This window comes from Armigeres subalbatus, unplaced genomic scaffold, assembly GCF_024139115.2.
Source record: "Armigeres subalbatus isolate Guangzhou_Male unplaced genomic scaffold, GZ_Asu_2 Contig983, whole genome shotgun sequence".
Classification (NCBI taxonomy): Eukaryota; Metazoa; Arthropoda; class Insecta; order Diptera; family Culicidae; genus Armigeres; species Armigeres subalbatus.
The window spans coordinates 3,073-17,862 of NW_026943792.1; the positions used below are offsets into that span (position 1 = coordinate 3,073).

Sequence of the window (14,790 nt, forward strand, 5' to 3'; positions counted from 1 at the left end):
AATCTTTGCAAATATAAGAAAAATTATTTTAAATGCCCGTGGAAAATTCTCCTTCGTAAATTTCTTCGGCAGTTCTAATGCAAATTCTTTGGAATTATCGATGGAAAATTTTGGGAATTTCTAAATAAATTGTTGAAAACTTCCACGAGAAATTATTTGAATTTCTCACCAAAAACAGATCGAGTTTCCACTAAAAAAATATTTGCAATTTTTGTAAAAAAGCCCTTCTAATTTTCATGAAAATTTATTCTAATTTTTACGAGCAGTTCACAAAAAGTTCAGCTAAAAATTCTCCATAATTTCCACCGAAAATTATTCAGAAAATATTTTTTGGAATGCCCATAAGATTTATTTAAATTTCCTCAAGAAATTGCTCCAATTTTGCAAGAGAAATCAAGAAATATCGTAGGAAACCATTCTAAATTTCCACGGGAAATATTTTAGAATGTCCGTTTAAACTAAAAATTACCTCGGGAAATAATTCAGGAAATTTACTAGGGTTTTTTAACGGGGAAACTTTTAGAATTTAGAAGAATAGTCTTGGTAATTCAACAGATGCTTATTCAGCGGGATATTGCATGGAATTTTCAAAAAAGCATCGGAATTATCACGGAGAGTTCTTGGAGTATTTCAAGGTTATCAATTGGGAAATTCTACGAAATTTCCACGCAAAATTTATTGGAATGTAGACTTGACATTCTCAAAATTTCAACTCGAATTTTTTCTAAATTCTGAAAATTCACGATTTTCACAATTATGAACCGACGTTGAGAATTATAGGTCAGATGCGTGACAGATTTTATCAGTGGCGCGCCGATGCAAAAATGTGGACGATGCTGCACACCTCTAGGAGGAATTGAATTCAACAGTATTTAAATTAATTGGCTTTGAGATTTGATTTCAGGAGTTATGGACAGAGGATTAAATTTGATTTCGTTTCAATTTGATGTTTGTTTTATTAGATTTTGTTCAGTGTTATTTTGTTAAGTTTGAAACTCGAATTTTGTTGTAATGTTTACATGGAAATGTAATTGAATAGCTTGCATGGAAATGGAATTAAAACGTGGTTGATTTCCATATTTTTCCAATCACATATGATGATTTGTAATATTTGGTAAAGTCTACGTAGACATCAGGGGGGGAGGGAGGGGTTTTGAAAAAGTCTACGAAAGTCCACTAGGGGGACAGGGGTTCGAAAAGTGAAATTTCGGTCTACGTGGTTTGTGGACAGCCCCTGTATTGAAAATTGGCCCAATCGGACTATGGGTTTCAAAGTTATGGCCAAAATACATTTTCAAAATCTCACTCATTTTAGTCACATATGTACCCTCAGCCGATTTGCTCGCAACAAATTGCATTCGATGCAGAATCCGGTCCCATTGTTTCCTGTTGAAAATTGGCCGGATCGGACTATAGGCTCAGAAGTTATGGTCAAAATACTTTTTTGTCACCAAAAGTGCGTAGAAATTACTCACTCGAAAGAAACGAGAAAGGCACCATCACCGCTAGGTGGATTAATCTGGGTTTTTCAATTTGTGGTAGCTTTGATCAATCATTTATCTATAAAGATAGCGTCTTTGAAAGCCTTGAGGTAGGCAATTATAGTTGGAATCTCTTACGCTGAGCCGATGTGCATCGAATTTTTCGAGAAAGGAAGATATCTACTAGTGGAATTATTTAGGTTTTCAGAAACAAAAATCAAAATTTTGTTGCAAAAAATATGGATCAGCCAAGAAAATAAGATTGCTTATTACACAATTATAGGTACAAGCTTAATTTTTACCTTTCTCGTACACCAAGGTGCAACGAAAAGGCTATATATTGACTTCAAAGACAATTTTGTGATAGAAGGCCCGCGGTGACCCATAGTGATATATACCAATCGACTCAGCTCGACGAATTGAGATGATATCTGTGTGTATGTATGTGCGTAAAATAAAACTCTTTCATCTTTTAGGCACTTACATTGATCTGTTTTTGTTTGCAATAAGTTGCATTCGACGAGGAATCCGGTCCCATTGTTTCCTATTGAAAATTGACAAGATCGGACTATGGGATCAAAAGTTATGGCCATAAAACGATTTCCATACGAAAAAAACACGCTAAGAAAATCTCACTCGAGTCTTTTTAGTACATATAATGCACGAGAAAGACACACACACCGCTAGGTGGATGAATCAGGGTTTGACGTGCTCAGAATAACTACGTTCACTATAAATAAGAAAAGAAGAAAATTATTATTAATAGACGGTAACGTCAGCTTCTTTACTCGGTGACAGATGTGATGACGATTATGGAAATAAATAGAAAAGAAGCACTAGCACTGCATTAGAAGATTGGATACTTTAGTGATACTCATATTATTTTTTTGAAATGCTTTTCCAGACTGCTATCAGAAATCTAGGGGGATTTATTCCTAGGCAATCCAGTCAACAGACAAATTCAAAGAAAAAAATCCTTTAATCTTTGATTATAATCTAAGAAAACTTAATTCACCGAGTAGTGATACTGCCTTTCTCGCATTTAGCCAAGACACCAACCTTATGTGGCGCTCATATGATTAGATGTATTATTTTCTTTATAACTTTTAAACGCAACGGTCGATCGTTAACAAATTCAATAGTGATCAACTAGGCTTTGCCCCCTGTCGAATGAAACTTGTTGCGAGAAATTGGTTGAGGATTACTATATGAAAAGTTGTCTTCTTAGCTTTTGTGCACACACATACGCACACACATACACACTTACACACACACACACATACACACGGACAGACAGACACTTGCTCAGCTCGTCAAGCTGAGTCGATTGGTATATATAACACTATGTGTCTCCGAGGCTTCTATAAAAAGTTCGTTTTCGTAGTGAAATGATAGCCTTTCGGTACAACTTTGTTGTACGAGAAAGGCAAAAACATTATAGGAGGATGAGTGTAGGCTTGGTGTAGTACTTAGTGACTAACCGACAACTGCATATGCACTATAGAATTGGAAATTGGGGAAGGTTTTCGTTTGGTCAGGATTTGCCTGTAGCTGGCAATGTGACCATGTTAGATCTTACCCCGTAACACACCACGCAAAGCATACCCACGTACCCAGCATTCTAGAATAGTATTGGATTGAGGCCCGCCGCGCCAGAAATTCTTATATCCAATGCAAATCAAAGATGAAAAGCTTGTTTCTCCATTATGCTCACATAGCTAAAAGAAATAAAAGTAATCTAGATACCTTGCTATAAAAGCCCTGGTCGGGTAAGTGCCTTCGCTTCAGCTTACGAGCTTTTGACGAAGAAGCTCGAAAGAGATGTAAAATGGCCCGAATCATTTGACGATAAGTTAGCTTTTGCGCAGTTGGTTGGTTGCTTTTTCAAACCACAAAAAGGAAGCTGATTGCGGGAGCTGGAACGATATGATGTGCATAGTGCAATTTTGGAACCGATGATCGGTTTTAGAATGCTCCTTTCCTTGCTCTAGAATCCAATGAAGCTAAGGAAGTTGAACTTGTTTCGCTACATGTTATGAAATATGTTTACCCGGCGAATCTGGGATCCTATTGGAATTTCCCGTCATCAATTTTGCACGGGAACTCAAAACTTTTTTGTGTGAAGGGCATTCCCAGAAATTTGATTTATGATTGCCCCCATAATTGGCACATTTAAATTATTGGAATCTTCTCTCACAGGACAGGCGTCCTTGGCGTGGGATGTTCCACCACAAATCATGCATTTAGCATCCATGTGACAATGTTTATTCCATGACCCCACTTTTTGGCACTTACGGCACTGAGTGGGGTTTTGGAATTTCCCCAGGCTCTGGAAATGTTCCCATGTAACACGGACATGGGACATAATACAGGCCTTTTCCAAACTTTTCATATTATTTAGTTCATTTTCGTTAAAGTGAACTAGATAAAATTCTTGAGAAATACCCTTCTGGGAAGTACCAGAGCGAGATTTCTTTTTCATCTTAATTACTTGGACTGGTGAAAATCCAAGGAATTCAGACATTTCAATTTTAATCTCATCCAGTGATTTGTCGTCACTAGGGAGACCTTTCAAAACGACTTTGAACAATCGCTCAGTTTTATCGTCGTATGTGAAGAATTTATGGTGCTTCTCAGTTAAATACTGAAGAATACGTTTGCGATCGTCAAAGGATCCCGGCACAACGCGGCAGTCACCCTTCCTAGCAATCTGAAATGAAACCTTGATCCCCTGAAGGTTACTTAAAATTTCATTCCTAAAGCCAGAAAACTCGGCAACAGATACCACAAATGGCGGAATCCTTTGCTTTTTCGCATGAATCGAATCACCTGGGCTTGAGGTATATTCGATTTGCTTAATATTAACAACAAATACAAGAACACACAGAGGACGCTCAATGTTCAGGGCGACTGGAAGCGATTGGCCCAGGATCGAGTCCAGTGGAGAACGATACTCCATTCGGCGTAGGTTCATCGAAGAGCTGTAGCCCATCAAGTATCAAGTACCTAAGTACAAGAATTACACTATTAGAAATTTCATTGAAATTTATTCGTTAAGGTACCAATTGAGAACAAACCGACTACAGATTTGAGCAAACTGAAGCAATCAAAGATATTATATATGTTTATATGTTCATCAAATCAAATAAGAGAAATTCTTATTTTTATTATAATTATTAGGTTTGACACCCACATTGTAAGATCGGTTAGATTCATTTTAGCCACTATTGCGTTACCAAGTGACTTGTGGAATAGCAGTACTGACAATTTACTCTCAAATCATCGGTTTGAAATAATTCAGCTTTTCCAGTGGATTATTTTAGGGAATACTTCCATCTAGAGGCCTTCATAAGAGAAACGCGGATTGGCATGTGCCGCCAATCGAACCGTCAAAAAATAGCAGCCAATCGAGCAAGAGACCTGTCAAGCAGCCAAAACATCGGCACAAATACTGAAAATGGCTCAATTCGAGTTAATACCGTTTATGAATGAACAAATTATGAATGCATTTTACATTTGTTATGCAAATCAATGATAGATTATGAAATGCAATTGCTTTGTTTATTCGACTGTATTGTCATGTGATATGGACACATTAAATAGTGACATGTAAAATTTTACCTAGATAAACCGTTTCTTCCTTTTCATGTATTGTTCTTTAATGAAGAAGATTGGCTGCAGTGTTGGCAGAGTTATATTTTCTATCCGCGTTTCTCTTATCGAGGTCTTTACTTCCATCCATCCATCCAAATGGTGCTATGGTTGAAGTGCAATTTCCGATTCCCGGAAATCAGTAGAACTGTGATTAAAGAACACAGTTCTGCTGTCCAAAATATGCTGAGTACAGAAACTATGTAGATTTTGCAATGACATTCAGCAAAAGATGTTCCGGACAGCGACAACAACGACAACCCTTTGCAATCTTTCTCTGTAGTTTATAATCTTTTGTAGCTATCTGACGATTTTGATAGACAGGAGCAAGTGCATAGTGGGATTTTGGCAACTAAATATTTAGTATCAGCCCAGAGTTTTATTTTCTTCTTGGTCCTCTTGCTTCCTATGGCAATTAGGAGGACCAATTTTAAAGTTAAAATATTTTGACCCAACTATGTGCAGGAGTGTCTGCAAACCACCGACCGAGCCATACTAGAGTAACATTTTTCTTGACCAGAATAGGTCTGATGGCGATTTCTGTCACCAACCAACCCACTATAGCATGTATAGTAGGGTGGCTCAAAAAACACTTTTTCAATTTTTCTGATGGGCCGCCCTCTTATTCGGTTCTATTTGATGCCCTGATGCTCTGGACAAAATTTCAGCCAAATCGGTCAACGTTTGGGCGGTGCTAAACTCGTTGGAAGTTTATATGCACAAATGTATGCAGAAACATCCAAAAACAGTGATTTGCAGTTGGACGGCACAATTTACAATCTAGAATCATGATACTCATTCAGTTCTTGTAGAATTGAATACAGAATGTTATGCTGAAAACCGCGAGAAGATTAGAGTTTATTAGACAAAGATATTAGCATTTTACTGGAGTGTTGTAGGGATGAATTTATTTCTTTTCAAAGGTAAAAGAAACGAAATTTGCTCAAACCCCACTGTAGGTATTGAATGTGCATAGAGTTAAAATTCGTAAGAGAGTAATAATTAAGTCAAATATACTCTTCTCCACTTAGTGTGGAAGGAATGATAGCAGCGGTGTAAACGTATAAAGAAACTTCTGCATTGGCTCGTATTCGAGAGGAGAGAGACTCTCCACTGAATAGTTGTATGGAGAGATTTCTCTGAGAAAACAGGATCCGAAGTACAGTTCCGGCAGAGTTGAAAAGAAAAATTCACCAGTGAAGTCAGTTTCGAGATAGATGTTGAAATGATAAGTGGTTTATAAGATTGTGTGTACCGTGAAAGAAAAATGGCTACATCCGACAATGACGCAGTAAAGGATGCGAAAAACGCTCCCACCAAAAAGTAAGTGAACATTTTTATCGGCATAGAAAGAAGCGCATATTTGTGGTTGAAAATGGTAATAAATATGATTGGAAGTTTCTGAGTTACGAAAATGGCGTCTCCAGCGAGTCCTTCAGTATATTTCAAGATGGCGACTTAAATATTCAAGCATATATAAAATTCGATTAATTTGGCAGAATACCCCAAAGCCTAATAAGCTTATAAATGGAGTATACTGTCAAATTATTATGAAAACAAGAGGAATATTAAACAAAATCTGGATTGGTGACAATTGACAACAAGTGCTAATTATTCCAAGTAACATTTACTTACAGAAGACAGTAAATTGTTTTAAATGAATTATTTAGCGTTAATTTTGAAACCAAAATTTAACTTTCCAAGTGGATCAACTTAAAACAAAGACAATCCCTGTGTGGGTTCTCGAGTGTCTGGATGTAGAAGGACACTTAGTTGAAGTGAATCAGTTTAAAACAAAGTCAACCTCCGAGTGGGTTGAAGTGTCTGGATGAAGAAGGACACTTAATCCGTGTGATCATTTAAGAGTTTAAATACAACCTCCGAGTGGGTTGCAGTGTCTGGATGCAGAAGGACACTTGATCAATGTAGATCGACTTAAAACAAAGCCAACCTATGAGTGGGTTGAAGTGTCTGGATGAAGAAGGACACTTGGTCCGTGTGACCATCTAAGAGTTTAACTACAACCTCTAAATGGGTTGGAATGTCGGGAAGCAGACCAAGTGGATCAGCTTAATACGAAACCAATTTCCTTGTTGGTTGATGTTCCTGGATGAATGAGCACTATTAATCCGTGTGATCATCCTAAAGTTCAAATACATCTTTCCAGTGGGTTGGAGTGTCTAGATGCAGAAGTACACTTGATCCGTGAAGCTCAACTTGAAAACATATTTATTCGAAGTATCCAGATGTAGGATGAGCATTGGCCCAAGTGTAATTTCTTAACGTACCTCCGATCAGCTACAAACACTTGATCTGATTGAGCATACTGGAATGTAGTAGCTTAGAACACATAATTGAAATCATCAGTGCATCCGGATTGAAAATTTCCAGTTTGCCATTTTAAAAACCATAGAAATCCTAAAAAAAAAAAAACAATTAATAAATATATATATTATTGGTCGATAATAGTACTCTGTTAACTAAAAAATTATATATACATATATAAATTGTATTGGTTCGACGTGTTTGGACAAAGGAAGACACTAGATCTATTTTTGTCCGCTTGAAATCATTGGATTGATTGATTTTGACAGAAGACTCTAGAGCCTGATAAGCTCAATAGACGTGTTCTGTCAAGAATTAATCTGTAAAAAAGGTCTGTTTATTAAAAAAGAGTGCAACCATTGCTAATTAAGATAAGTGCTAATTGAGATACTTGATCTCAAATGTAATAAGATTAAGCTTCAAACCTAACATTCATTATGAATTAAAAAATGCTTATGGACAGCATTGATTTGGATTAACAGAATAATCTAGAGCCTTATAAGCTCAATAAGCGTGCTCTGTCAAAGATTATTCTATAAAATATAAAATGTTATGTTTAACATGACAAGCGGTTTTGAAAATAATATTTATTTAATAATGGAAATCAAAAAATATATACAAATTAATTATTTATTTGCTCAAATAGCGTGTGCACGTGGATAAATGGGGGAATGAAAATCAACTTGAAATCTAACAGTGATTTTAAATAAACAAATATTGTTAAGAAAAGTATTGATGCCTTCATTCTATGAAGGAATCGAAATGTTTGAATATAAAGGACACTAGATTTAACTAAAATGCCAGCCGTAACTAGTTTGTGAATGTAAATAGTTCATGAAAAATAAGATATTTGATATTGTATCAGCCAGCGAATATTAAGTAACTAAAAGGTACTCTCCTCAAATTTATTTGGTAGGAAACTTACAAGACAAGCGACCAAGGATTCTACAATGCTGGAAAAGGAACTAGAGGAAGAGAGAAAACGGAATGCTTCGTTAATGATTAAATTGAAAAAAGCGAAGGCGAACAAACGAATTGAGAAGGCCATGGGAGATGACAGTTTGGTTGGCCTGCACTCAACAATGCGCGAAAACGATTCAGTCACTGCGCAAAATTCGATCCTCATGACATCTATGAGTAATTTGTCTTTCGCGTCTCTACAGGTCCCAGAGTGCAAACCTGTTGAGGGTGAAGAAGATGTTGACAAAAAATCGTACGAGCAGTGGAGGCAACTGTTAGAAGCATCGATGCAGCTAGCTGGAGTTGTCGACGAAGCGACAAAAATGAACATTTTTCGAATCAAGGCAGGACATAAATTATTGGATGTTCTCGATGGCACAGTATCAAGCGCAGACTCTCCTGATATCACAACATTTCCATACTCAAATGCTACACATCGTTTGGGTAGTTTCTTTAACTCTCGGGACTACGCATTCATGCAACGACAAAAGTTAAGATCATTGATCCAACAATCTGGTGAAACGGATATGAAATATGTGAAACGAGTAATTGCAGTTGCCAAACTCTGCGATTACGCTGATGCAAATTTAGCAGAACAAGTCGCAGATACGATTCAGACTCATGCCATGAATCGTAAAGTTCGTGAAATCGGAAGGAAAATTTTAAGAAAGGGCGGTTCTCTCTCCGATCTTCTGGAAAAAGTTCGCGCCGCCGAAATGGAACAACTAAATGAGGACATGTTTGCTGCAACTCATGGAACTCCGAGAGCGGAGATCGCTGCTGTTACACATGGTCAACCAAGAGGCCAATCACCAAACCAGAACACAAACGCACTGAAATATCATTTCAATACGCAGCCAAGGTACTTCGGAAACTTCAGAAGCAGCCGAGGAGGTAGAGGGTTTGACCGACGCGAGTTCACCAAGAACATTGTTCAATGTTGGCGGTGTTTGAGCAAGCAGCATCATCCATCACAGTGCCACGCTATGGACAAAATCTGCCACAATTGTGGACAAAAGGGCCATCTTGTGAGAGTCTGCCGCCTGTGTCGCGCCCAATGAAGCGTCGTACCAGTAATGATGACAGGAACGTTGCCCACGCGAAGAAGGTTGCACTTGTTGCTAAGGAGGAGGAAGTTTCAACAGAAGAACCTGTAAGTGCATCTTCTTCGGTATAACTCGTTAATCTGCAACGCAATATAGAATTGCGATCTATATATTTCATCTGATTTTAATCTTTACTTTTGAACTTGTAACATTTTCTACTAACCCATGCTACATAGGAGATACTTCAATCCAACTCGATTATAAGGGTTCTTGCGAATGAAAATGTACCATCATTTGATGATAGTCGAGAAAGGCAGCCTCTATTGATAGATGAAACTGAAATAAACGAGAATAATAACATTAAACCTGAAATAGCTTTGGTTGGTCAATTTATTTTAAACAGCATTATGGAATTTTTATTATATTTTAAATGTTTTAGGCAACGGCCAAGTTTGTTCGAAGATTTCGAGAGAGCTCTAGTAACGAAAAAGGCAAAGGACTTATTGTTGGTAAAATAGCAGGTGTAGACGTCACGTTTCTGATTGATTCCGGAGCAGATGTTAATACCATCGGGGCAGATACATTTGACATTCTAATGAACAACAACGAATCTAGACAAAAGTTATGCTGCATTAGAGAAGGAAGTGACATTCCTCTGAAGGCCTACGCTACATCAGAAGAAATTAACGTAGTAGCAACTTTTGAGACTGAACTTGCCATTAGTGAAGATCGTCCCCAATTTATGGAGAAGTTTTACGCAATTCAAAACGCGCGTGCGCTTCTCGGCAGAAATACCGCGATTCGATACAGTGTACTGCAACTAGGACTGGATGTTCCGATACGTTATGAAGCGGACTGCTTTTTTCCAGGAGAAATCTTCGCATTGAGTACGAACAAAGAGTTTCCAAAATTCAATATCACTCCGGTTGTCCTTCGTTACGATGAAAGCATGGCGCCATCAAGAAAAATTTTCACTAACATTCCACCAGCATTTCGCTCTGAAGCTGAACGTCGTTTGAATGATCTGTTGGAAACCGGAATCATTGAACGTGTCGATGATAATATGGACAAATCATACTGTTCGTCGCTTTCAGTCGCTCCGAAAGGAAAACACGACATACGGCTGGTTGTGGATTTGAGAGGCCCAAACAAAGCAATTATCCGAAGTCCTTTCAAGATGCCAACATTGGAATCTATCATTGCTGATCTTCCTGGTTGTTCATGGTTTTCAACAATTGGTTTAACAAGCACGTTTTTCCATGTAGTACTGGACAAAAATTCTCGTCATTTGACATTTTTTTTCGCAGGAGACGGGATGTACCGTTTCAAGAGACTGCCTTTTGGACTCACAAACGCTCCCGATATTTTTCAAGAAATATTGCAGACCGTGGTTCTAGCCGGTTGCAAGGGAGTCCGGAATTATCTAGACGATATTTTTGTATTCGGTAAATCGAAGGCTGAACACGATGAGAATCTGGAGTCGGTAATGAAGAAACTACGCGAACACAATGTGTCTATAAACGAAAACAAATGCGTTTTGGCCAGAAATCCGTTAAATTCATCGGATTCATGATTGGTCATGATGGCTTGAGGGTGGAAGACGAAAAACTCATGGCTATTCGTGACTTCAGAAGGCCTGAAACACAGCAAGAAGTAAAAAGTTTTCTCGGTTTAATGAACTTCGCTGAAAGATTCATACTGTGCAGGGCCGAACGAACAGAGAAATTGAGAGAACTTGCTAGATCAGAACATTATTACTGGAACGCAGAGCTGGAAGAAGAGTTCTTGTATATGAAACAAGAGGCATTGAAGAGGATTTCAAAGCTTGGGTTCTTTGACATTCATGATGAAACAGAACTATTCGTTGACGCATCTCCGACAGGTCTGGGAGCAGTACTTGTCCAGTACAACAACCAAGCTGTGCCCAGAATAATTTCATGCGCATCGAAGGCTTTAACCGACACGGAACGGAGGTACCCCCAAACACAGAGGGAAGCCCTTGCGATTGTTTGGGGGGTAGAAAGGTTTACATTCTACCTAACGGCCAAAAAGTTTGTGATTCGTATGGATTCCGAGGCGAATGAATTTATTTTTGGAGAAGGGTTCAAGACGACAAAACGATCAGTTTCAAGAGCTCATGGGCGAATCATGGGCGTTGCAACTTCAGCAATACGACTTTTCAATAAAGAGGATCCCTGGATACCTTAACGTGGCGGATGCGTTGTCTCGGCTTATTTCCAAGTCCCAAATAGATTAACCGTTTGATGATCACGATGAAAAACATTTGCTGTACTCACTGGATATTGAAGGAATGAAAATAACATGGCAGGATATCCAGACAGAGTCTGAGATGGACGAAGAAATAATCAATGTTCGTAAATCCATGGAATCAGGAGTATGGGCAAAAGGGTACACAAGATACAAAGTGCAATCCAAAGATTTCCGTATATTGGACCCCATCGTGTTCAAAAATGATAAAGTCATACTTCCATTCAAGCTTCGGAATAAAGCGCTGCAAGAATCACACCAAGGGCATATAGGTGGTCCAGCTATGATTCGTATTATTGGTGACTACTTTTGGTGGCCGGGGCTTAGTCAAAAGATGTTGACAATTTTGTAAAGAGTTGCATTACTTGCCTAACTATTTCCAGGAGGAACCCCCCAGTTCCCCTATCTAGTCGTCAGATAGTCCAGACCGTGGGAAATCCTGCAAGTGGATTTTCTCTCAATCAAAGGTGTGGATATGAGGAATTCATGTTTTTAGTCGATACTTATTCCCGTTTTATCTCGGTGGTGGAAATGCGGTCGATCGATGCCAAAACCACGAACGATGCTTTACTAAAGATATTTTTTATTTGGGGACTCCCACTCGTCATCCAAAGTGACAACGGTCCACCCTTTCAAAGCGTCGAGTTTATTAATTGCTGGGAAATGCGAGGTGTGAAAATCAGGAAGTCTATACCACTTTGCCCCCAGACAAATGGAGCAGTTGAGCGCCAAAACCAGGGCATTATAAAAGCGATCTCGGCTGCCAAGGTCGATGGGATAAACTGGAGGAAGGCGTTGGATGAGTACGTGCATGTACATAACAAGATTAAACCCCATGCAAGGCTTGGCGTGACTCCCTTTGAGTTGCTTGTGGGGTGGAAATATAGAGGAAGCTTCCCCGCCTTGTGGGATTCTAAACTGGAAAAGATTGATCGAGAAACCATTCGAGAAAAGGATGCCGAAACTAAATTTCATAGCAAAATATATGCCGACTCTCGTCGAGGAGCAAAACCATCTAATATCGTTGTTGGAGATGTTGTATTGATGGCTGTTCCCCAGAACAGTAAAACAGACCCAGTTTTTTCAACGGAACACTACACTGTTTTATTCAGGGATGGACCTAAAGCAGTTGTGTTGAGCAGTCGAGGTGTCAAATACAGCCGCAACGTCAATGATCTAAAAAAGGTACCGATAACTGATAGTGATCCAGATCTGGAGGATGTACTAGTTGCATCTGGTACTGAGGAACTGGCAGATATGGAGGAAATAACTGTGCCTCCACTTTCTAGTCATTTACATCCCGGATCCGAAATAGCGAAGAAAGATGAAACATCTGAACCGCTAACTTCAAGACCTCAGCGATCGATCCGTAAACCAGAAAAGTTCAAGGACATGTTTATGTACCACATTTTTAGCGACAGTTTTATCGGGTACGTAAAATAGTCAAGTTTACTAATTTCTTGAACTCACCCATCATGTATAACTTGCTGATTAACTATATTGCAGGTAGTTCTACCGTTTCATTTAGACGTCAGCAAAGAACATCCGGAAGAGAGTATTCCACACATTAGTTTCAACATTGCCATCAGAAAACCAAGTGCGAGAGTAATTTTACTCTATTTATAGTCTATAAGCCCAATACGTATGCTAATTTGATTTCTGTAAAAAAAAAAAGGAAAAAAAAAGAAAAGGCGTTGAAATGAATTATTGGAACTAAAGGAAACCAGAGTAAATCATACCTACCAAACCAGCTATTTTAAAAAAAATGTTTAGCTTGTAAAAAAGACAAATACAACCGTGGCACAATGCTGTAAATAGTTTTTCAAATTTGACTTCTTCTACTTTTCATAGGCTTCAAGGCTTCTTCTGGTCACAAAATCTTGATTCGCCCCCTCTTTCCATTTTTTTCTGTACTGGAAGACTCGTTGGAAAAGAGGCCTCGAATAGTCGAATACCAAGAATTTTAAATAACAGACACATTATTTTCATGCTGCTGTCGTTCACGGCTACGGAAATGACACTGTGCGGTGAACAGAGATTTTTTTCTGGTGGCCAACAGGGACTCTGTGACAACCATGAGGGTAATGTTTTTACAGCTACATAAAAACCCACGTTTAGAAACGGATTTCGTTAGGGCAATGTTTATTTTGTTTTCTCTCGTCGCGGTTTACTGTCATTTGAAAATAAATTGATAACGTTGACAATGTTTTAGGGATGCACACGATATTGTCATTATCGACAAGTTATTTGCTCGAAAAGGCCTTTTGTATTTTGAGATGCTCGACATGTAAATACGAGAATTGATTTTCAATTAAACGTTATTTACATGAACTGAAACAGTAATGCATTTGTCTGAAATAATAGTTAATTTTATTGAAAACTCATATACTATAGTAGTGTTATAAACAGGATGTAGTCTGCAAAACAGTATTTTTTTTGTGTGTGGGTATATTTGTTTTGAACTTATATATAATGCAATTAGATTGATCACAACTGAGATTGGCAAAAATGAGTAAATTATGTCTGTACCAAAACCATATTAGAATAAAAATTTAATAAATGTTCTAAGATTTCAGACAAACGAGTAGAGGTGAAGGAGAATGTAGGTATTGAATGTGCATAGAGTTAAAATTCGTAAGAGAGTAATAATTAAGTCAAATATACTCTTCTCCACTTAGTGTGGAAGGAATGATAGCAGCGGTGTAAACGTATAAAGAAACTTCTGCATTGGCTCGTATTCGAGAGGAGAGAGACTCTCCACTGAATAGTTGTATGGAGAGATTTCTCTGAGAAAACAGGATCCGAAGTACAGTTCCGGCAGAGTTGAAAAGAAAAATTCACCAGTGAAGTCAGTTTCGAGATAGATGTTGAAATGATAAGTGGTTTATAAGATTGTGTGTACCGTGAAAGAAAAATGGCTACATCCGACACCCACTTCAGATAAATGCTAATAACTTAGCCGGGCAAACTCTAATCTTCTCGCGGTTTTCTGCATAACATTCTGTATTAAATTCTACAAGAACTGAATGAGTATCATGGTTCTTGATCGTAAATTGTGC

The 14,790-nt window shown here is 38.2% G+C and overlaps 1 protein-coding gene and 1 long non-coding RNA gene across 2 annotated transcripts; one reads left to right on the plus strand and one right to left on the minus strand.

Annotated features, from left to right (window-relative positions):
• Window positions 1–6,351: 6,351 nt before the first annotated feature.
• LOC134204938 (uncharacterized) lies at window positions 6,352–9,478 on the plus strand. The gene is made up of 2 exons (XM_062679751.1): window positions 6,352–6,455; window positions 8,374–9,478. Exons 1-2 carry the CDS (start codon window positions 6,400–6,402, stop codon window positions 9,476–9,478), a joined length of 1,161 nt encoding a protein of 386 aa, XP_062535735.1. The 5' UTR covers window positions 6,352–6,399.
• Window positions 9,479–9,614: 136 nt separating this feature from the next.
• Window positions 9,615–13,853, minus strand: LOC134204937 (uncharacterized). The gene is made up of 3 exons (XR_009978018.1): window positions 13,475–13,853; window positions 13,202–13,390; window positions 9,615–9,799 (listed from the first exon to the last, which is right to left on the minus strand). It is a non-coding gene; the product is annotated as an uncharacterized LOC134204937 (long non-coding RNA).
• Window positions 13,854–14,790: the final 937 nt, after the last annotated feature.

Coding starts and splice junctions, on each gene's coding strand:
- LOC134204938 (XM_062679751.1), top strand. CDS start 6,400: ATGGCTACATCCGACAATGACGCAGTAAAGGATGCGAAAAACGCTCCC. Junction 6,456..8,373: donor AAAAACGCTCCCACCAAAAA/GTAAGTGAACAT, acceptor TTTATTTGGTAG/GAAACTTACAAGACAAGCGA.